This window comes from Anabrus simplex, chromosome 7 (genome assembly GCF_040414725.1).
Source record: "Anabrus simplex isolate iqAnaSimp1 chromosome 7, ASM4041472v1, whole genome shotgun sequence".
NCBI classification, from domain to species: domain Eukaryota; kingdom Metazoa; phylum Arthropoda; class Insecta; order Orthoptera; family Tettigoniidae; genus Anabrus; species Anabrus simplex.
Genome location: NC_090271.1, coordinates 142,033,892 through 142,058,170, shown reverse-complemented (window position 1 = coordinate 142,058,170; position 24,279 = coordinate 142,033,892). Strand labels below are relative to the sequence as shown.

The 24,279-nt window shown below is 38.4% G+C and overlaps 1 protein-coding gene across 8 annotated transcripts in view; it reads right to left on the bottom strand.

Moving 5' to 3' along the window:
* Positions 1-24,279, bottom strand: part of gek (serine/threonine-protein kinase gek) — a 736,940-nt gene that overhangs the window by 472,406 nt on the left and 240,255 nt on the right. For all 8 annotated transcript variants that reach the window (XM_067151353.2, XM_067151356.2, XM_067151355.2 and 5 more), the window contains one exon: positions 2,486-2,623. In XM_067151353.2, coding sequence (XP_067007454.2) covers positions 2,486-2,623 — 138 coding nt within the window. The remainder of the gene's footprint in view (positions 1-2,485; positions 2,624-24,279) is intronic.

Here is a 24,279-nt window from a genome sequence, read left to right as displayed (position 1 = left end):
GGCGGGCTGTAATCATTCATGAAACGTCTCGAATTTTCCGCGAGGGTATATAAACTGCTGATTTTCGGGTCTTGGGGCCACTTCAGCAACATCTTTCGCAGTGTGTAAACATATGTAGCAGGGGGCGGGAAGCGCCTCTTTCTTCGGGCAGCAGTTCATCCATAAGGTAATGGCCGTTTCATAACTTCATTTCTCGCTAGCTCAGCAGTTTAACCCTCGGGGCAGGTTCGAAAACGTTTCCCATGTAACCCATCTTTAAAATGTAATAGATACTTGGTAAAACTTCAGCTCTTTAACTATAAATTGGGATAGAGAGTGCTAACCCTCTCGAGCTCCCACTCCTATTGTTTTGAGGTGACTTTGTTTTCACAACCGTTTCTTCTTTTTTGAAATGTAATAATGTCTTCTTATACAAGTCACCTCTTTAGTATGGGATTAGCCCTTGTGTATACGGCCTAGAATAGGTAAAAGTGTATTAGGAGTGCAAGTTACGCCTCCAGTCAAGTTGGAATTTTGGGCCATATAATTAAACTGTTTTTTTTTTTTTTTTTCTCTGAATAGGCCTCAGTAGGTTGGGTATCATTACCCCTGTTCTTGTGTGCCCGGAGGGCAGCTTGAAGATGGAGTTTGGTGTGGCCTTTGAATTGGCTTGAACTTTGAGAGCGGGTTGCTCTTTCTTAAAAATGTATTTTCTGTGTGCCTCGAGCAGGCTTAACTGGGTAATTGGGAGCTAGTGCTCCTTGGCATGATTGGAGTTTTTCTGCCCCTTTGTTGAACTTTGTACATAGGTAAAGTTGGGCTCATTGCTTAAGGATTGCGTGTCTGGGGGCTCGAAGCCCAAATCCATTAACAAATTGCAATTGTACATTCTTAATTTGTTGATATGCTACTGAGTACCTGTTATACTTGTTGTTTCTTGATCTTGAAAAGAAAATATAACCTTTGTTAAAGTTTTAAATTAACTTTAATTTCGTAAGTTGAGACCTATTCCACCCAGCACCTTCTTTCACCTCTGCTGTTCCACAGATACCTCGGAAAAAAATTATTAAAATAATTATATTTGTGGGTTCTTTTTTGCAATAGGTCTTATGACGATGATGGGATAGGAAAAGGCTAGGAATGGGAAGGAAGGGGCCGTGGTCCTCATTAAGGAACAGCCCCAGGATTTTCTTGGTCTGAAAATGGGAAACCACGGAAAACCATCTTCAGCGCTGCCGACAGTGGGGTTTGAACCAACTATCTCCTGGATGCAAGCTCACAGCTGAGCGCCCCTAACCGCGTCGCCAACTCGCCCGGTGTGTTTTCTTCGCAGCACATCTAAGTCTTATTCTAAACAGTTCTTAATAATACAAAATCAAAACCAAAAACGAAAAACAAATCTCCTAAATTGCATGTAAAACAATAAATTCCTAATGAGTAAGTTATTACATATCTCTGAAGACCTTAGCAATTCCGATTTTAACTTAGCAATTTGTTCGGTTCTTGCTGCGCCAACAATGTCATCATAGGTGGAAACATGTTTATTGTGGTAGTGTCGTCGCACGGTTGAAGACCTTACGCTTAAAATGACATGACAAATTAAACACTGAGCTTTCCCTTCGGTGTTGGGAACAAAATATGAATCCACCCATGAAGGATTAAACAACATTTTTAATGAAGGTGAAACCAACTGCTCTACTGTTTGTTCTATCGACTACATTCTACTGAGAATGACGCACACACACACAGAATGAGAATGAATGCACTGTCTCTTATGTACGCATGCACCGACCACTGCACGGGGTAGGTGGGGAAGGAGGGGAACGGTGCTGCTGAGTGCAGCTCTGGTGCGCCCCGAGCACTAAGTGCTCGAGTTGGAAAGGCCTGGCCTAGAGGTCATGTGTTCACTGCAAAAAATTTGAGGTTATTGTATATTGGACCCCCTTTACTCTTTATTATTTTTGGCTGTAAATGTGGGGGAAAAAGGAGGTCTAATACGCGAGTAAATATGGTATATCTTGTTGCAATCACAAGGCACACTATAAAATTATCACAAACAGAAATATAATTCACTGTAAAGAATAATAACGCTATAAAGAGTATATCTATCAATTATAATCTAAAATTTTATGTAAGTAGAAGATTATGTGCCTAATAACATTGTAAATAAAATTCTAAGGATGTGTACATTGAAATGAAACAAACACCTAAATCCACTTAGACACACAGAAACATACACATGCATTTTAAGGCATAAATGTACACAAAAATATCGGAGAAAAGAGTGAAAAGGCACAAAAATATATAGACATATGGAGAGCATTTCATACTAGCTATAGATTACATTCACAGACCTCTATAACTGTTTTATGTTATTTTTCTGATTGTTGATAAAACACTTAATTAAATATTTGTATAAACAATAACAACTTAGCAATTCATAAGGATTACAGTAACTTACGGCCTATTTTCTACATCAATATAATTAATACATTAATAAACTCACCACAATTCCTTTTGGTTAATACATTGATTTCATCCTGCAATTTCCGCATTCCATTTCCCGTTTCTGAGGAAGGTGACGTTCGTCTTGTAGTATCTTCACTAGTGCCGTCAATGGGAAAATGTGCCATATTTTTGGCCTCTATTGGAAGGAATAATATCATTAATATCAAGAATATTAATGCACACAGAACAAATTTTGTATGAATTATAACATTTTTTTTTAAATACATAAAAATGAAATGCCATCTGCAACCATCACTTTTGCACTGATGTTCAGATATACAAACCAGTATTCAGTACATTAGACAGCATTATAATTGTAGTTTGTGATATTATACAAGCAAATATAACCACAATCAATATAAGACTGTCCACCTCCGTTCCATGATTACTAGGCCTACCAATTGGTTGGCCATTGACAGTAACGATCTCTATTTGTATTCCCTGGGAAATTATGGAAACAGTAACAATAAAATTAGACGACAGTGACAGTGGTGGTAGAGGATATTTTTTTTTTTTCTAGTTGCTTCACGTCGCACCGACACAAATAGGTCTTATGGCGATGATGGGACGGGGAAGGGCTAGGAGTGGGAAGGAAGCGGCCATGGCCTTAATTAAGGTACAGCCCCAGCATTTGCCTGGTGTGAAAATGGGAAACCACGGAAAACCATTTTCGGGGCTGCCGACAGTGGGGTTCGAACCTACTATCTCCCGAATACTGGATACTGGCCGCACTAAAACGACTGCAGCTATCGAGCTCGGTGGTGGAGGATATCTGAGGTAAAAGCAAATAAATGGACAGGAAAGTAGAATGAAAAGCCCTGTTAACACCATACTTGTTAGGCATGTATGCTTTTGGTTCTCTAACATAAACAGTTGTGCTAGTGCTTAGTTAAGCTTATAAGGGAAGAAATTTGGGCTATCAAGTAATGCTCAGCATATTCATTATTGCATTACAAAGAAGCCAACAAGGCTGTGGTCTCATTGTTAATGAAGCAGTAATAATGTTAAACAAATTCTCTTGAATTCCACTATTAGCATATGATTTTTCAACTTTCATCAGTTTCAGGTACAAATAATAAGGTTATGATGTTCAATAATATGTACCTGGCAGAAGTAGTACTCATACCATCTGTCGTGCACGTGTGTGCTGCTATTACTACTACTACTACTACTACTACTACTACTACTACTATCGTGAACTTTCAAATTCATCTGCACGAAAGATAGTCAAGTTAATAAAATGATAATATTATTTGCTTTACGTCTCACTAATTACTTTTACAGTTTATGGTGATGCCAAAAAGCCAGAATTTAGTCCTGCAGGAGTTCTTTAACGCACCAGTAAATCTACCGACAAGAGGATGACATACCGTATTTACTCGTGTATTAGAACCCCCTTGGGTTTTTGAGACGAAAATGAAAAAAATAAATCTTCTTGCATACAAGACCCCCCCAACGTAATTCGTCAGAGAAGAACAACAATTCTGCTTCGAAGCAGGTACAGGCCTTATGCAGCTCTGATGATATCACACAAATTTGTGAATAGTTTTGTCCGTACGATCAATGCAATGAAAACACGCGTCAAAGTCATGCGGTACATCTGTGTTTCGTAGTTAAGAAATGTCCGCCTCTGTAGCTTAGGCCTACTGCAGCTCTGATGACGTCGCACAAATAGGTGAATATTTCATGTCCAACCCGCGCATTGCAAGCACACGTCATGTATATATATATATCTGTGTTTTGTAGTTAAAAATATCAACCAGTGCAATGGTTACAACAAATAGCGGCCGTTCTCAGGAGCCCGAGTTCAATTCCCGGTACCGTATTGCCAGAGATTTACGAATGGCAGGAAGGTTGATTTTCAGTTAAAAAAGTACAGGCAACTCCGTTCCACTGCGAGTCTGTCTAAAAAAGAGCTGCACCACCTCGGAATGAGGAAACGAGTTTACTTTAGATAAGAAATATTCACGGTTGTTGCTAGGCCTATTTAGGGACCTGAAAAATTAGCATCTATTTGTCTCAAAATTAGCATCTATTTTTTCCAAAATTAGCATCTATTTTTCCAAAATTAGAATCTATTTACAAAGTTTAAATAATCGCATGGTATTATTAATTTTAACGATTCCAAGTTTATGAAGTGTAATTATTGTCCTTGGTTCACACACAATAGAAATTTATTGTTCAAACGAAAGCACTGTCAGTACTTGGGCATTGCTTTTTTTCAAATTGCACCGTCTGTCTGTAACCACTGTGTTGTAATGAGACAACATGAGCTCGCTATCTACACTGTTCGTTGGGGTCCACAACAACTCAAGACGTATTTAGCAAATATGCTGAACTCTGTCTGAACTGCAGTTAATGCAAGCATGACATCACATTTTTCACTTTCATCTGGGTTTGAATTGCATGTTTCAGAGAACAGTAACCAGACCAGATATCGTCTAGTGAGAGATCTGTTACTCCAAACAATTTCTCAAGCACATCTAATTTATCAGTGTTATTCAAAAATATATTTTTTGGATACAAAGCTTGAGAAATTGACACAAAATGCTTATGGTTGGGGTCTTTAGCTTTCAATGTGGCTAGCTTGCACTGTGAAAAATGAGCAGCTTTGACAAATGTGTCTCTACATGCAGCCTGCTGTAGAGGTGTGATCTTAATCAAAGCATCATTAGTTGCCGCAAAAATTCACCTCACAAATTAAGGTAAAACTGGCGTCAAGGTTATGCAGTGTGGGGTAAAGGAGATGAGATGTAGGATACAGAGACCCTTCAAGTTCAGTAAGGTGGTCAACTAATCCAGCTGAATGAAATGTGACAAAAACCATGTGGGAGTGAAGCCTATTCACTTCTCGGTCACTCAGATCAGTCAGGTACTTAATACCACAGTAGCTGATGTCTTTCATGCCAGATATCTTGAAAAATGTAACAACATCAGTAAAGTAAGCACTCAAATAGAGGACAGCCTGAAACCAGCTATTCCATCGGGTTTTTGACAGGTGCAGTAAAAAGCTTTGCTTTCTTTGAAGCACCATACTTTGATGTTAAGAATTGTAAATAATTATATTTTCGCTTTCTTTTGTTCAAAAATGCAGACCTTACCATCGCAACCACACGATTTAAATCTGTCATCAATGTGACCCAACTATTGCCAACCAAGCTGATCGTATGTGCCCAGCACTGTACATGCATTAAATGATCCCCTATGACCACACTTAATGTTTCATAACACCAGTTCATGTACGGAGCACTGTCACTAACAAACACTTTAACTGCATCATATGGTACACTATAACTGCGCAGAGCTTCTAAAACAGCACAGAGCTCTCTTTTTGATCTGGTTGGGACTTGGAATATGATGATAAAAACACAACAGCCCATTCTACCTGTAGTTTCATCACAGAGTATGTTGATGTTCTTCCCCACTAGAGCCTCTGCTGTTCTTTCTGGTGGTCAGAAGTAACTTCTAGAAAGGAAGAAAGACCTCAAATTATAACAAAATAATTTAAAATTACTGGATCAACTGGGTACAGGAAAGATAGTTCGATATGGAATTCGCACTCAAATTCGGTATCCTTCAATTTTGCGTGTGGTATCGATGTCGTAATACCTAAACTCCACCCGATCACAAAAATCGAAACTTACCCAGTAAATATACTTCACGTAGAGTTCTCACCCATGGCAGCTCTTCATTTGAAAACGCAGTAATCCAGGCTCTTAGTTCTTTGCTTTCCAGCTTTTCCAGAAGTATATTTGCTTTGGCAAATACTTCAACTGAGTGTTTCGAGAAGTTATCTCTGGAAAGTTTTAGTTGTTCACAACTATCTAACTATCTAAGATTGCTTTCATTGAGACGTACTAGCAGCAGGGGTTGAACTTTCGTTATCGCGTCACTTACCCACATGTTTTTCATATTTAACACTTTTCACAATGCTATCTTTTTTTCCCCCCACCCAACTCGGCAATTACAATACATGCAAAAAAACACTGTCGCTGAACCTGTGGCTTAAACCCTCCTTTGCATATTGCTAAGCCCTTTCATGCGCAGTTTTTGTCGTGCGCCCTATAACGTCAACGATCGCTGAACTTTCTACTCTTCACTAGTTTCAATTTTGAACAACAGGAAAACAACGCTGTGTTTATCTCGTTATTTCTGTGACACTCGATTTACATTTCGATAATGATACAGATTTTATTCCCCTTGCTATTCCCATTGTATACATCGATTAAAGCAGCAATCCATCGGAACTATGACTGTATTTGAATCAGCGAAAGTTGGCTTAACGAAACTATAGTTTATACTGAAATATTAACGGACAGTTACATTGTATTTTATAAGGACAGAAATTCTGTGAACACTTCAAAACTGGATGGTGGAGGTATTTTACTAGCTGTGAAGCCTGGCCTTGGACCAGTGTCGAAGCCTGAGCTTGTTGGGAATTGGGAGTGTCAAGTAGTGAAAATCAACCCTCAACCCGGTCGTGCTGACTTCATTGTGTGTTGCTACCTGCCTCCAGATGAAGTGAACGACCGGCTTAGCGACTTACGTCAAACACTGAGAAACATTACATCTGTTCTCAACTCACGGGACACTTATTGTGTGCAGTGATTTTAACCTGAGCCAATTAGCTTGGAAAACAGATGAGTCATCGAAAGTACAACACATTATCAAACTGAGAAGCGAGGAGATATTCTTATTTCTAGAAATTATTACTGAATTTGATCTCAGTCAGATTTGTGATTTCCCTACTAGGAATGACAATTTTCTAGACTTACTTTTAGTCTCAAATGAATTACTTCGGAGTGGAGAGTGTGTCAAAACTGAAAATGTAATTCACTCTGATCACCAAGCCATCGAAATCTTCCTGCCTATGCCAAGGACATTTTGGTTCAAAGCGCAAAACATATTTGCATGGAAGAAAGCTGAGGGACCTTTTATCCCTGTGCACCTGGGATGTGATTAAAGAGTCCCACTCTTTGGATGAAGCTATGAGCACTTTTATGACTTATTATATGCGGGCATAAAAGACAGCATACCATTTTGAAAGATTAACATCAGAAAATATCCTTCTTGGTACGACTCAGAACTAATCAAGAAATTGAAGGAAAAAGAAAGGGCGAGAAGGAAATACAAAAGATCAGGCCAAGAGTGCGACTATGTGCAGTTTTCCACATTACGAAGTGAATGTAAAAAACTGCAGCGTGCTAAGTACAGGAACTACGTTAGGTCGGTAGAAGATGACGTCATCACACGCCCTAAGCACTTTTGGAAGTTCATTAATAATCAAAGAAAATCTTCCCGTCTGCCTCCCACTATGCTAATAAACGGAACTGAAATCCACGAAAAAGATAAAATTCTAAACGCATTTGCGCAAACTTTCGCAAAGTACCATTCTCCTTCCGAGCCCTGTAATGCAACTTTCTTTCCCCATTTTCAATAGATCCAGTGTCTATTCAAACTTCTGTGATAGAAGTGACACGGATCCTGTCATTGGTGGATATCAACAAATCATGTGGGCCTGACGAGTTACCTGGCATCGTCCTCCGTGAATGTGCTTCCTAACTGACAATTCCACTATGTGAAATTATAAGCAAATCATTTAAGTGTGGGTGTTTTCCAGCTGAGTGGAAAAAGTGTAACGTAATCCCTATCTTTAAGAAAGGTGATAACGTGTTGTTCAATAATTATTGACCAGTAGTGCTGCTCCCACTTTTATCGAAGGTAGCGGAGAAAGTCATATATAATCACCTCTTTGACTCTTTTAGTATGTACATAGACCCATCACAGCATGGATTCGTTAAATGCAGGTCAAATGTTACCAATCTGGCAGTTTATTTATCTTCAATTTCAGATGAATTGGACAAAGGTAAACAGGTTGATGTGATATATACTGATTTCACCAAAGCCTTCGACTCCTTACAACACGAAGTCTTGTTGAGAAAGTTGTCAGCGTATGGAGTGTCCGGGAGTATTTTCGAGTGGCTAAAGAGCTACTTGACTAAACGAATATGTTTTGTCAAATCCGAGGGTTTGATCTCTAACCCTATCAACCTTCATCTGGCGTCCCACAGGGATCACTGTTAGTGCCTCTTCTATTTGTTTTCTTTCTAAATGATATTACTACCGTCATTCAGAGCAGTGAATGTCTCTTGTACGCTAATGACTTGAAACTATACAAAGTCACAGAAGAAGACAGTGATGGCGATTATCTGCAAGAGGATCTGAAGCAAATATGCGAGTGGTGTGATAAGTGGTCCCTTAAGGTGAATAAATTCAAGTGTGTGTCATGTCATTTACTCCGAAATTAACACCTGTATTTTACAGATATAAAATCAGTGGAAAAAGTTTAAATCGTGAGGAGGAGTTTAATCTAGGTGTAATTCTTAGTAACAGGAATGGCTTATCCTTTGAGAAACACATCAATGGTATTATAAAGAAACCTTTCAGACTCCTGGGGTTTGTCAAAAGGAATTGTAAAGATTTCAGTAATATTGCATGTGTCAAAACACTGTTTTGTTCCCTGGTGAGACCCTGTCTCGAGTATGGTTGTGAGGTGTGGCTCCCGTATCAGAAAGGCCACATACACCATCTCGAGAGAGAGTACAGATAAGGTTCATGAAGTGGATTAGTTTTGGATTCCTGGGCATGAAACTCTCTTCAAGCAGGTATGAAGAATTTGTAAACATTCTTGGAATGAATATGCTGGCAACACGCCGAAAATATGCAAACACAATGGTAGCGATTAAATGCTCGAAGAGTAAAGTGAACTGTCTGGCTATACTGGGGTTGATCCCACTTCACGTTCCAAGCAGATGAACAAGGCAGAAATGTACATTACACCTGCCCAAATGTAGGACAGCTGCACATGAAAATTCTTGGTTCATGCAAGCCCTTAGGACCATAAATCAGCTGGAAGGGTCACTCGACATTTTCACCCCCCTTCGACAGCAATTCGGAAAGTTCTTCTCAAGGGTGGAATGTGAAAACTTTGTAAATTATGTAAATAATCTGTAGAAAACATGTGAAGGTTTATATTTGTTTGTATATAAATGTATATTTGTATATATATTATTTAATTTAATTTTTTACTTAATTTAATTTATTTTTTACTTAATTTTCTATTACATCATCTGCAATTGGGACATCCTGGGCCCTGTTTCATAAAACATCTTTCACTAATATTATTAGTAAGAAACCAATAATATTAACTAATAATATTAGTATTATGTTTCATAAAATTATTAGTTAATAATATTAGTTATTAGTAGGGGGCGGATTTCTATGACCAGTCATATTTCTTATAGTCTTGCATTTTCAACACGTTTCCAAGCATGATAATCAAAATTAAACATGTTTTATTGGGCATATAAATGCATATTTAGGCTTTCTTAAGTTTTACGGCATATTTTCAACAAAATATCATTATAACGGCATATTTTGGTAATTTTCATTTTAATTTCGTATTATAAAAATCAGAATAAGCTCTAGAAATTATTTTTCAGGATAGACTGGAATATACTACTGAAGAACTATTATAAAGTAGTGTATATGGAATGTTTCTAACAGGTAGGAGCTATTGTTTGCTAGCTGGGTCAATTCCTGGAAACCGGGCAATCGTTTACACGGAAGCAGAGGTAATTCTGCAGTTATTTGTCATTGTTCTTATCCCTCTCCTTCCCCTTCCCTCTTCCACCATCAACACACTGAATGACCTTGGTCATTAGGGAGCTTCAGTCATTCATTTCCTTTCAATATGCCTAAAACGAAAGTCTCAATTTGTGGAAAGTTGCGAAGTTTTGTTCGCGAGTTTGGTGAAAACATATTCAGTATGGAAGGAGTGATGTTATTCTGTAAATTGTGTGAGGTAAAAGTTACTGCCGAAATACGCTTCTCTGTGCAACAATACTGTAATACTGTCAAACATAAGAATTGTGTAACTAGATATACTGCACTCGAAAACAGGCAACGTCTGCTACAAGACGATACTCAGCGACAACAGAAGGGGATTCTCATTCAACAATCTTAAGATGCATGTGGTCATAAATTGCAACAATTCTGATAATGGAGACTAGATCAGGTATGAATGTTTCACTCACATAACATATGTTTTGTGTATAAATTAAAACTGATTGAATATTGAACAGTGAAATTAACTGTAGTGTTTATGTCTTCCACAGAGTCCGTCCTTGCCTAGGAGTATGCAGTGTACCCTTAACGAGTTCATGAAATATTCATCATTTTAGTTGATTTTGGGTTAAAGATTTCGAAGAATTAAACATTTTTTTAACTCTAAATTAATTGCAGCCTGTAGCAATCGTAATAAAAGTGCTTCTATGTAACGTAGATGCTATTCGTTGTGTTGTAAACAGGATAAGGTTTACCAGAACACAACTTGTTTATTTGCTTCACATAGAAATTTACAAGAATAAATATAAAATTGTCTTGAAGCAAAGTGGATAATTAAGCTTGAGAGAGTTTCTGTTCTGTACACTATATACACTTGGAATGTATTTACACTAGCTTCTATCTTGAAAAGATAGTTTGTAGGAATGTTCAGTTCGTGATAGTCGAAAACTATCTGTTTCACTTGCATAGATTAGTGAAGAGAGTTCCTTCTAACTTACAGTGTCTGAGTTTATGAGCTTGCACGGAAGGAAAGCTAAGTACACTATTAGAGAATCTAACGTGTGTGTGTCGGAGCCTGAGTGAGATTGGGGATGTGTAGAGTACAGCATCGGGGCTTGACTTGGATGAAGGAACGGGAACTTGGAACAGTGACCTGAGGTGAAACCTCATACTACCAGAATTCCGTCCACCTGGTCGAGACACATTTTTAAGAGGTGTAGCCTCCGTGTTCAACGTACAGTGTATTCTGGAGCAGGACACCGGGGAGAATCCTAGCGAGTGGCTGACAAGGAGCTCCTTTTATACAGCACTCGACGTACAGGCACGCGCACTGAAGGCTGCGCGTCGAGTCTCGAAATCTCCACACTTGCTTGCGTGCGTGCGGCTGGCTGGCGCTGAGCGGAGAGAGCGGAGGACATACAACACATTAAGTCATATTTTGAATTTTATAGGTCATATTTTTATGTTTTTTAGGTCATAAGTGCATACATTTTTAGGTCATAGAAATCCGCCCCCTAGTTATTAGTTTATGAGTCAAAATTATTAGTAGATGTTCCTAATAATATTAGTAAATTGTTTCATAGACAACATGACTAATAAAAGTTACTCATATTATTAGGATTATTTTCATGAGTGTATTTTGACTCATAATTCATATTATTAGTGAAACCAAAGTGAGTGGTATTTTAATATTTTGGCATAAAATCATGAAGATCACTGAAATGATAGACTCTGATTCAAATAGTGGTAAGGAACGAGTGTAGGTATTCACCGTTTAATAAATGTTACGTCAAAACAGCCTGTACTGACATGTAACAAACATATGAATACTGGTACAATTGGAGATTTAGGTTAGATTACGTAACTTTTGAGTATTTGCTTCATAGGATTGGTAGGTAATAGAACGTTCCAATGCAAGGAATGAAGCATAACCTTAAAATAGCAGCTTCGCATTGCACTCCACCGGTTGGTAGTGATATACAGTATCATTGTGTTTCTCTAGTGCAGTTCTGCTCGGTCACTCCAAGTATCTTTTAAAATCTTGGCTTATATCACTAGTAAACCAAGATGATGCTGGTGATGATTATTGTTTTAAGAGGAAATAGGCTACAACTAGGCAACCATCATCTATAATAACACTAATCAGATACCGTAGAAAAATGGAAAGGATTCAACATTTTGAAAAATGAAGGTATCGGCTAAAGAAAGAGAAGGGCCACGAAGGGCGTGAAAATGAAAGACTGTCTCGGCCTCGCAACCTAATACTGTCAGGGTCGGAAAAGAACAAGAGTTGAACAAGGGGGTCAGAAGGGTAGATGAAAATGAGCCTGACAGAAGTGAGTTGAGCAATGGCAGGACTCATCTCAGTGCCCCATGTTCGCCAACACACGCTCCCAAGTTGAGAGCCCTGGGACCCCTTTTAGTCGCCTCTTAAGACAGGCAGGGGATACCGTGGCTGTTATTCTACCGCCCCCACCAACAGGGATAGTAAACAAAGATTTTGCTAATCCATCTCAACAGAGATTTTTAAGAGCACATGAAATAAAAAAGTAAAAGGAACAAGGAGAGAGATAGTGTGCAACAGGCTGCAAATAGTTGACGCTTTAACTCAATCAATTTTCGCAAAGAAATTTTCTTCTCTCATTATTTTTCACTTCTTTTATCCATTTTCATATGTATTGAAGTCACATCAACGAAAATATCAAGTGAGCCTTTTGAACATGTGGATTAATAGTCGGTTGTAGTCAAGCATTAGCCTACAGCTAGGAACAAACCCCAACTAAGAACATATGCAACAGACCGATTCTAACCTCCATTTGTATCAGCTGACTAATGAACTAATATTATTAGTGAAGATATTATATTAGTCATGTGTAAATCTTTATGAAACAGAATTTGGTTAACTAATAATTATTTTAATGAGTTCTAATATTATTAGCTAATATTATTAGTTAGTTTTATGAAACAGGGGCCAGCTGCAGGTGATAAATATATTCTATTTGAGTATATCTGAGGATATTGCCAAAATATGTTGTTTTTGCCAGTAAAATAGCACATTTTTGCAGAATTCACACAAAAATCGCATATTCATACTGTTGTTGTTTGAGTCATCAGTCCATAGACCGGTTTGATGCAGCCCTCCATGCCACCCTATCCTGTGCTAACCTTTTCATTTCTATGTAACTATTGCATCCTACATCTGTTCTAATCTGCTTGTCATATTCATACCTTGGTCTACCCCTACCGTTCTTACCACCTACACTTCCTTCAAAAACCAACTGAACAAGTCCTGGGTGTCTTAAGATATGTCCTATCATTCTATCTCTTCTTCTCGTCAAATTTAGCCAAATCGATCTCCTCTCATCAATTCCATTCAGTATCTCTTCATTCGTGATTCGATCTATCCATCTCACCTTCAGTATTCTTCTGTAACACCACATTTCAAAAGCTTCTATTCTCTTTCTTTCTGAGCTAGTTATCGTCCATGTTTCACTTCCATACAATGCCACGCTCCACACGAAAGTCTTCAAAAACATCTTTCTAATTCCGATATCAATGTTTGAAGTGAGCAAATTTCTTTTCTTAAGAAAGCTCTTCCTTGCTTGTGCTAGTCTGCATTTTATGTCCTCCTTACTTCTGCCGTCGTTAGTTATTTTACTACCCAAGTAACAATATTCATCTACTTCCTTTAAGACTTCATTTCCTATTCTAATATTTCCTACATCACCTGCCTTTGTTCGACTGCGCTCCATTACTTTTGTTTTGGACTTATTTATTTTCATCTTGTACTCCTTACCCAAGACTTCATCCGTACCATTCAGCAACTTCACGAGATCTTCTGCAGTCTCAGATAAAATAACAATATCATCGGCAAATCCCAAGGTATTGATTTCCTCTCCTTGGACTGTGATTCCCTTTCCAAATTTCCCTTTGATTTCGTTTACTGCCTGTTCTATGCAAACTCTGAAAAGGAGAGGGGACAAACTGCAGCCTTGTCTCACTCCTCTCTGGTTTGCTGCTTCTTTTTCAAAGCCCTCGATTCTTATCACTGCAGACTGATTTTTATATAGATTGTAGATAATTCTTCGTTCTTGGTATCTGATCCCTATCATCTTCAGAATCATAATTAGCTTGGTCCAATCAACATTATAGAATGCCTTTCCTAGATCTACGAATGCCATGTAGGTGGACTTGTCCTTCTTGATTCGATCCTCTAAGATCAGATGTAAAGTCAGGATTGCTTCACGTGTTCCTACGTTTCTTCTGAAGCCAAACTGATCTTCTCCCAATTCAGCTTCAAATGAGATACTAAACAATGGTGCGATAGTTTTCACACCTGTCAGCACCGGCTTTCTTGGGAACAGGTATACCAACGTTCTGCCAAAAATCGGATGGGACTTCTCCTGTCTCATACATCTTGCACATTAAATGAAATAACCTTGCCATGCTGAATTCTCCTAAGGCAATCAGTAATTCAGAGGGAATGTCATCAATTCCAGGTGTCTTGCTCCTATTGAGGTCATTCACAGCTCTGTCAAACTCTGACCTCAACATTGGGTCTGCCATTTCATCAGCATCAACAGCATCTTCATGTTCCAGAACCAAATTATCTACATCTTTACCTTGATACAACTGTTGGATATGCTCCTGCCACCTTTCTGCTTTGTCTTCTTTCCCTAGAAGTGGCTTTCCATCTGAGCTCTTAATATTCATACACCTAGATTTCCTTTCTCCAAAGGTTTCCCTTTTTTTCCTGTATGCAGCATCTACCTTTCCCAGGACCATACAGCCTTCGACATCCTTGCACTTCTCCTTCAGCCATTCTTCCTTGGCTACCTTGCACTTTCTATCCACTTGATTCTTTAATCGCCTGTATTCTTTTCTGCCCTCTTCATTTCTAGCATTCTTGTATTTTTGTCGTTCATCAATCAGGTCTAGTATCTCCTGAGTTATCCACTGATTCTTAGTTGATTTTTTCTTCCTTCCTAACATTTCTTCAGCAGCCCTACTGACTTCATTTTTCATGACTCTCCACTCTTCCTCTATTGTGTTTCCTTCAGCCTTTTCATTTAGTCTTTGTGCAATATGTTCCTTGAAACTATTCCTCACACTCTTTTTCCTTCAACTTGTCTAGATCCCATCTTTTTGCAATCTTTCCTTTCTTCAATTTCTTCAACTTCAGATGGCATTTCATGACCAACAAGTTGTGGTCAGAGTCCACGTCTGCTCCTGGGAAAGTTTTGCAATCCAACACCTGGTTTCTGAATCTCTACCTAATCATAATGAAGTCTATTTGATACCTTCCAGTGTCTCCACGTCTCGTCCACGTATACAGCCATCGTTTGTGGTGTTTGTACCAAGTATTGGCAAGGACTAAATTATGATCAGTGCAGAATTCAACCAGACGACTTCCTCTTTCGGTCCTTTGTCCCAATCCAAATTCTCCTACTGTACTACCTTCTCTTCCTTGGCCTACCACTGCACTCCAGTCTCCCATCACAATTAGAGTCTCGTCACCTTTTACATATTGTATTAAATCTTCTATCTTCTCGTATATTCTTTCGATTTCTTCATCATCCGTTGAACTAGTAGGCATATAGACCTGCATTATTGTGGTGGGCATTGGTTTGGTGTCTATCTTGACGACAATAATTCTTTCACTATGCTGGTCGTAGTAGCTTACCCGCTGCCCTATTTTCTTATTCATTATTAAACCAACTCCTGCATTTCCCCTGTTTGATTTTGTGTTGATAATTCGGTAGTCGCCTAACCAAAAATCTTGTTTTTCCTGCCAACGTACTTCACTTATACCAACTACATCTAACTTTAGCCATCCATCTTCCTTTTCAGATTCTCTAACCTACCACAACTATTCAAACTTCTAACATTCCATGCTCCGACTCGCAGAATGTCGGTATCCATCTTCCTGATGATCGCCCCCTCTCGTGTAGTCTCCACCCGGGGATCCAAACGGGGGGACTAGTTTACCTCCGGAATATTTTACCCGGGAGGAAGCCATCATCAATACATCATTCATACAGAGAGAGCTGCATGTCCTCAGGAGTTAGTTACGGTTGTAGTTTCCCGTTGCTTTCTGCCGTGTAGCAGTATCAACACAACTAAGCCATGTTGAGTATTATTACAAGGCTGTATCAATCATCTCGACTGCCGCCCTTGCAACTACCGAAAGGCTGCTACCCCCCTTTCGATGAACCATTCGTTAGTCTGGTCTCTCAACAGATACCCATCCGATATGGTTGCACCAGCGGCTCGGCTATCTGCATCATTGGGACACGCAAGCCTCCCCACCGCGGCAAGGTCACATGGTTCGCATACTAATTTCGCATTTTGGGTCACAATTAGCATTTTTTGCACTTCTATTTATGCATAAAAATTATTTTATTCCACATTAGAATTACCGTAGGCTTGGTTTCAGTACAAGATTCAAAAATTCGCATTTATCAAAAATGTGATTTTATCAGGTCCCTACCTATCAATAAAGGCAGGCAAAATCATTAACAAAGCTATCATTTAATATCTCGTAACTTGTGCAAATATAGGGGTATTTTTTGGAGAGAAGTAGGTTTAAAACACAATAAAAAGAATCCAATCACAATGATTATACCCGCCAACGTACCTAACAAATAATAATAATAATAATAATAATAATAATAATAATAATAATAATAATAATAATAATAATAATAATTGTACCGGGCGGTACACCTCCGCGCCGCTAATTTAAAATGTGCGCCAGTTGAAACTCCTCTGCTGGAGGAAGTCTGAACTTTATCTACGGTATTAATTTTCTACTTTCTCAGAAGATGTCACTACCTGGAAATTTTGGAGTTTTTGAACTGTGTCATTTTCGACGTATTTTTGTTTTGCTTGTAGTAAGAAGTGTGAACTTTCTCTTCTAGAGGACACTACTGAAGATCAACAATAGTGCACCCTAGTGCGGAGTGAAAGAACTGTTTTTTGTAGAAAATTTAATTTCAAAAGTTTGTTCTTTGCTAAATTTCTTTCAGTCATTGTTTAAGTTGGCAATATTAACCCTTTCTTTCCCCTTGTTTTGAATTTAGCCAATCCCGAATTTCTTAAATTAATTTTCCACCAATAATGTGTTTCTTCTTCATCTTGTGTAGGGGTTTTCGTTATCCACCAATAAAAAGATTGTGGGCGGGTGTTTTCCTTCCTGAAACGCCTTGAACTTTCCGCGAGAGTATATAAACTGCTGATTTGAGGGTCTCTGCGCCACTTTTGTTCCATCTTTCAGTGTGTAAAGTACATAGCAGGGGGCGGGAAGCGCCTCTTTCTTCGGCAGCGGTCAACAACAAGGTAATGGCCGATTAATAACTTCTTTCTTTGCTAGCTCAGCAGTTTAACTCTCGGGGCGGGTCCGAAGTTTTTCCATAATGTAACCTTCCTTAAAATGTATCTATTCTATCTTTAAACTGCATATCGGGATAGAGAGTGCTTAACCCTCTCGAGCTCCCAATCATATTGTTTTGAGGTGAACTTATTTTTCTCTACCTATTCTTCGTTAACGTAAAGCAAATTGTTCTTTTCTAAAGTCACCTCTGTAGTATGGGATTAGCCCTTGCATTAGTGGCCTAGAGCCAGATTAGGTTTTAAAAACAAATGCATTAGGAGTGCAGATCGCCTCCTCTCTAATTGTTATTTTAGAGGTCATGTAATTAACCTTCTTCTCATTTAATAGACCTCAGTAGGTTGGGTATTTTACCCCTGTGTATATGTCCTTGGAGGACAGCTTGAAGGTGGAATTAGGTGTGGCCTTTGACAGGCCTGAATTTTGAGAGCAAGTTGCTCTTTTCCCGAAAATTTTTGTTTTCTGCGTGCCTCAAGGAGGCCTTACTGTGTATTTTGGAGCAAGTGCTCCTAGGCATGAATGGGGGTTTCTGCCCCTCTGCTGAAACTTGTGTTTGGGGTAAAACTGGGCTAATTGCTCAAGAAGTGTGAGGCTGGGGCTCGAAGCCCAAATCCTGTAAATATTGTAATTGTATTTTTATTGCCTTGCTACTCTGTACCTGCCATGATTGTTATTTCTTTATTTCGAAAAGAAAATATAACCTTGTTAATTTTACATGCACTATAATTTCGTAGCTTGAGACCCGTTCACACCCGCACCTTCTTTCACGCGTAACTACCACAAAAACACGGTAACAATAATAATAATAATAATAATAATAATAATAATAATAATAATAATAATAATAACAACAATAACAATAATAATAAAAATAATAATAATAATAATTTTTTTATGTCCTCACTTTCAATGATTTTCAGAGACACCAAACAAAACATACTAGGTTATGCGTTAATAAAAAATGGGAGATAACAAACGTACGAAGTTAAACATTACGATAATAAACGCAGAAATGCGGCAAACTTTCCTGTGTTTATTTTTATTCTTTCCGTCGTGGAACTTTTGGCACTATCCAAGTTATAGCATACCTAACCTAAACAATGCGGTCTCTCTTGTCTCATTTACAGCTGTTTAGGTTAATCCTGATATGATAAATGTAGAGAACAAGCATGAAATATACTTAAAAATATGGGTCTGGCTTTCAACAGCCGCAGTTATCAAAAGAATGCTTCCAGTCACTATGTATTACATTCGGAAATACAGCTCGTAACATACGCTAGTTATCAGGTGGTGGTTTGGTAGGCTTTCAACAACACGGCTTTATTCAGGATTGGCTTCTATTACACATGCACCAGCTGGGAATATCAGAGACCCTCTCCAGAAACTGTTCAGGAATAGTTCAACACAGTTTGGACTCTACAGTTGGGAACAAAACTATTTTTAAAAGGTTCAAACGTATGGGACCTCGAATGCTCTCGGTCTCGATTGCAGTACATGGCTGATGAGATGGCAGTGAAGATGACCTCACTTGGAATGACAACACGCTAGTAGAAGGGAAGTTAGTGGCACGAGACAATTGAAATTAAAACAGTGATCAGGTTTACTGTGTGGTAGGCCTACTGCTCAACTGACAGAGAGAAAGGACTGGCCATTGAGTTATTTTGTATCAATACTGTCATCATCATCTTCATTTCCCGTTTCCAGCTTCCCGGGTTAGGTTGTGAATCAAGGACTTCCATTACCGCCTGTCTCTCCACCAGTCTTCTCCTTTTTTAAGTACATCGTCTGGTTTTCCTCCCCTCTTCTCTATGCACACCCACAATGAATTGTCCACCACTTTTGGGGTCCTCCTCGTGGTCTCCTTCCAGTTAATTTCTCTGAAAAAAGCTTTTTTTTTTTTTTTGGCACTCTCTCTTCTCCTATTCTCATCATATGCCAATACCACTTTAGCTTTGTTGTTTCTACCCTGTTTTGAAGTTTCAAGATTCCTGTCCTTTTCCTTATCTCTTCATTTGTAATTCTATCCTTTCTTGTCTTGTCCTCAATAGCTCTTAGGAATTGCATCTCCGCTGCCTGTATTCTACTATCCTCTAGTTTTGTTGTAGTCCACGATCCAGCTACATTCCTTCGGGACATCTTGGTTCCAATATTGTATAATATGATAATAAGATACCCTTATCTCTTTTTTCTACAGGGTCGAGTATGAAGTGAGACGACTCTTTGTAGCAAGTTTTTACGACCGTATGCCCTTCCTGACATCAACCTCATCAGAGGAATTAATGAGAAGAAACGAATGACGTGATATGAGTAACTAAAACGGATTATATTTGCTTTATATGAAGGCCTAAAAGTTGTGTTCACAATTTATTGACTTTTTACATTTAGAAATACTGCCTTTAACGTAAATAACCAGTATAACTCAAATACATTCATAAATTGGTAAAGAACAGTGTAGAATGTTTGCATGTACAATTTATAGCTTTTAATAGACTAGAAGTCATGTGTTCATTGCACTGCACTGCAAAAAATATTCACATACTGGACACACCCTTTACTTTTTTTGGCTGTAAAAGTGGAGTCTAACATGCAAGTAAATACAGTATTTGAGCACTTTCAAATACCACCTGACTGAAAAGGATCAACCGCCAAGTTGGGGTTAGAAGGCAGGCGCCTCAACCGTCTGAGCCACTCAGCCCGATTTAGTCAAGTTATGAATTTAGTTCTTGCCTTAAGAGTGTTGTCAGTTTCCCTTTATACCAAAAGATTTTTCATTATCTTTCATTTGTAATGGGTGGTGCTTCCTCAGGATAATGTTACATAATCCCATGCGCTCAGCTAGTTCTGAAGTGACTGTTGACAGATTCCATATGGTAGACTAGATATTATTAGAATATGGACATAACGTTTTATAATTACAGTAGAAGTCCGCTATAGCGAGTACAGCATATAACAAAAACCCTGTTATAACGACAGTTTTTGACTGACCCTTCAAAATTCCCATATTTAATGTTATTGGCTTTACCTACCACTAACTACTTTTACGGATTTTGGAGACGCTGAGGTGCCGGACTTTGGTCTTGCAGGAATTCTTTTATATGCCAGTAAATCTACCGAATGAGGCTGACGTATTTGAGCACCTTCAAATACCACCGGACTAAGCCAGGATCGAACCTAACAAGTTGGGGCCAGAAGGCCAGCACCTTAACAGTCTGAGCCACTCAGCCCAGCCTAAATTCCTATATTAAACTGTATTATCCTTATAGCGAGATCCTTATCACTAACACAAGCGATTAAGCGTGCACGATTTTTTTTCTCTTACAGATATTTATGCACCCCAGCGATTATGTTGCATGCGAATGATCATCTTCGGTAGCCTGTCCTTGCTATGTTCACAAGCAAGCTCTCTTGTCAACATTCAAAGGCTATGTCAGAGTCTATTAGTAATACCCGTCGACTGCTGTTCCGTAAAGAAAATTTGAAATGAAAGAGAATATATTTTCGTAATAAATGCGTAAATAACGTGTCCGATTGCAGTTGTTAACTCAATGAAAATAAAGGCTGAATAAACGATCGCTTACTTTTAATGCTAAATATTGCAATTAAGTAAGAATGTGATGCACCTCATGATATGGTAGAGTGGATCATTGATTTGAAAGGTTAGTTTATATTTTCTAGCGTCTGGTTAAATTTCAGAATTATCATGTAAATTTATATATAGTGAGAAAATTATCATATCTCTGCTGGCGCTTGAAATACATATAGCACGGTAAAGTTAGGTTAGGTGATGCTGTGTGAATAAGAAACTGGAATGTTTGCCACAAAATGCAACCGAACATCTTAGGTATAATTTTCTCGCTATGAACACTTGTGAGCTCTCTCGTTGACATTTGAAGGCGATGTCAGAGTCGATTAGTAATACACGTCGACTGCTGTTGTCTAAAGAAAATTCTAAAAGAAAGAGGATAACATGTTTTCGTAATAAACGCGTATATAACATGGTCGATAGCAATTGGTAACCGTTTAGAAATAAAGGCTGAAGCAAACGATCCCTCAATTTTTATGTTATATATTGAAATTAATAATTAATAATGTTATTTGCTTTACGTTCCTCTAACTACTTTGATGGTTTTCGGAGACGCCGAGGTCTGGAATTTTGTTCTGTGGGAGTTCTTTTACGTGTCAGTAAATCTACGGAAACGAGGCTGATGTATTTGAGCACCTTCGAATACCACCGGATTGAGCCAGGATCGAACCTGCCAAGTTGGGTTCAGAAGGCCAGCGCCTCAACCATATGAGCCACTCAGCCAGGCAATACTGAAATTAAGTAATGATGTAATACACCTCAAGATATGTCACAGTACATTGCTGATTTCTGAGGATAGTTTATATTTTCTCACGTATAGTTAAATTTTGGAAAAGCTATTCCCATGTAAATGTATAGGGAGGAGGTTATCATTTCTCTACATGCGCCTGAAATATGTTTTCATGATACATATACATTTAAGTCAGGTTAAGCTGCTTGAAGAAGAAAAACGTTTGCCACAGAAGCCTCTGGAGTGATACTATCATTCTTTTTCAGAATGAAGTTAAACATACATTTTCACATAGTATCAAATTTCAAAAAATAACAAGCAAGTAAGCCATAGTGTGGATATCATACTTGAAAACACAAGGGATGAAATGAAATGTCGTATGGCTTTTAGTGCCAGGATATCCCAGGACGGGTTCGGCTCGCCAGGTGCAGGTCTTTCTATTTGACTCCCTTGGGCGACCTGTGCGTCGTGATGAGGATAAAATGATGATGAGGACAACACACACACGCAGCCCCCGTGCCATTGGAATTAACCAATTAAGGTTAAAATCCCCGACCCGGCGGGAATCGAACCCGGGACCCTCTGAACCGAAGGCCAGTACGCTGACCGTTCAGCCAACGAGTCGGACAACACAAGAGATGAACAAACTGATAGCTGTTTCATACTGATTTTAATGTGTATGGGGTTTACTCCAACCTTTACAAAAATTCGGATATTATTACAATCCGCTATAGTGAGTACATTTTTCGCTGTCATGAATTCTTGCTATAATGGACTTCTACTGTATATAGTAAAAACTGACAAAAACATAGTTATTTTCTTGGAAGTCTAAACTACGGTATTTACTTGCGTATTAGACCCCTTTTTTCTCCACTTCTACAGCCAAAAAACAAAAGTAAAAGGGGGTCCAATATGCGATAACCTCAGATTTTGTTCATTGAATGCACGACTTCTAGGCTATAAAGAGCTATAAATAGTACATGTAAACATTCTAAACTATTCTTTAACAAACTTATGAATTTGAGTTATACTGGACATTTTCGTACGAGAGCATTATTTTTAAATGCAAAAAGACAATACATTTGGAACACGAATTTTAGGAGTACATATAAAGTAAATAAAGTCAGTTTTAGTTACTCATATCACATTATTCTTTTCATCTCATTAATTCCTCTGATGAGGTTGATGTTAGAAAGGGCATACGGTCGTAAAAACTCGCTATGAAGATTTGTCTCGCTTCATACTTGACCCCATAGAGAAAAAGGATAAGGGTATCATATTATATTATGCAATATTGATACAAAAGATCTTAATGGCCAATCATTTGTCTATGTCAGTTGAGCAGTAGGCCTACCAAACAGTAAACCCGACTAAACCTGATCGCTGCTTTATTTGAATTATCGTCTTGCGCCACCAACTTCCCTGCTACTGGCGTGTTGTCACTCCTAATGACGTCATCTTCACTGCCATCTTGTCAGCCATGAACTGCAATCGAGAGCATTCGAGATCCCGTCTCTCTGAACCTTTTAAAAATAGTTTTGCTTTCGACTATAGAGTCCAAACTGTGTGAATCAATTCCCAAATGGTTTCTGGAGATGGTCTCTGATATTCACAGTTGTGTATGTGTAGGAGAAGCCACTCCTTCCGAATAAAGCCATGCTGTAGAAAGCGTGCCAAACCACCAGCTGGTAACTAGCGTATGTTATGAGTTGCACATTTTAACGATTGTTCCAAATGTAAAGCTGAGTAACACATAGTGACTGGAAGCATTCTTTGGATAACTGCGGCTGTTGAAAGCCAGACTCTTATTTTTAAGTATATTTCATGCTTGTTCTCTGCATTTATCACATTAGGATTTACCTGAACAGCTGTAAATGAGATGAGAGAGATCACATTGTTTAGGTTGAGTATGGTATCAAGTGCCCCGAGAGTGCCAGAAGTTCCGCAACGAAAAGAATAAATATAAATAACAGGAAAGTTTGCTGCATTTATGGAAAAGCTACAGGTGTGGCGGTAATGCATTGTACTATCATAATGTTTCATATCGTACCTTCATTGTCTCCATATTTTTTATTAATGAATACCCTAGTATGTTTTGTTTGGTGTCTCCGAAAATCAAAAATAATTGGGGACATAAAATTTATATGATTATTTATTTATTTATTTATTTATTTATTAGGCTCGTTGGGGAGTAAAACAATCGTTACTGTTACGGAGATATCCGTGGTAGGTAGAGGTGAAAGAAGGTGCGGGTGTGAATGGGTTTCAAGCTACGAATTTAACGTGCAATGTAAAATTAATTTAAAATTTAACTAGGTTATATTTTCTTTTCAAAAACAAGAGATAACAATCATAACAGGTACAGAGTAGCAAAAATGTAGGTACAATATTACTGGATTCGGGCTCAGTACCCTTACTTCATAACTCTTGGGCAATCAGCCTCGCCTTACTCCAAAAAAAAAA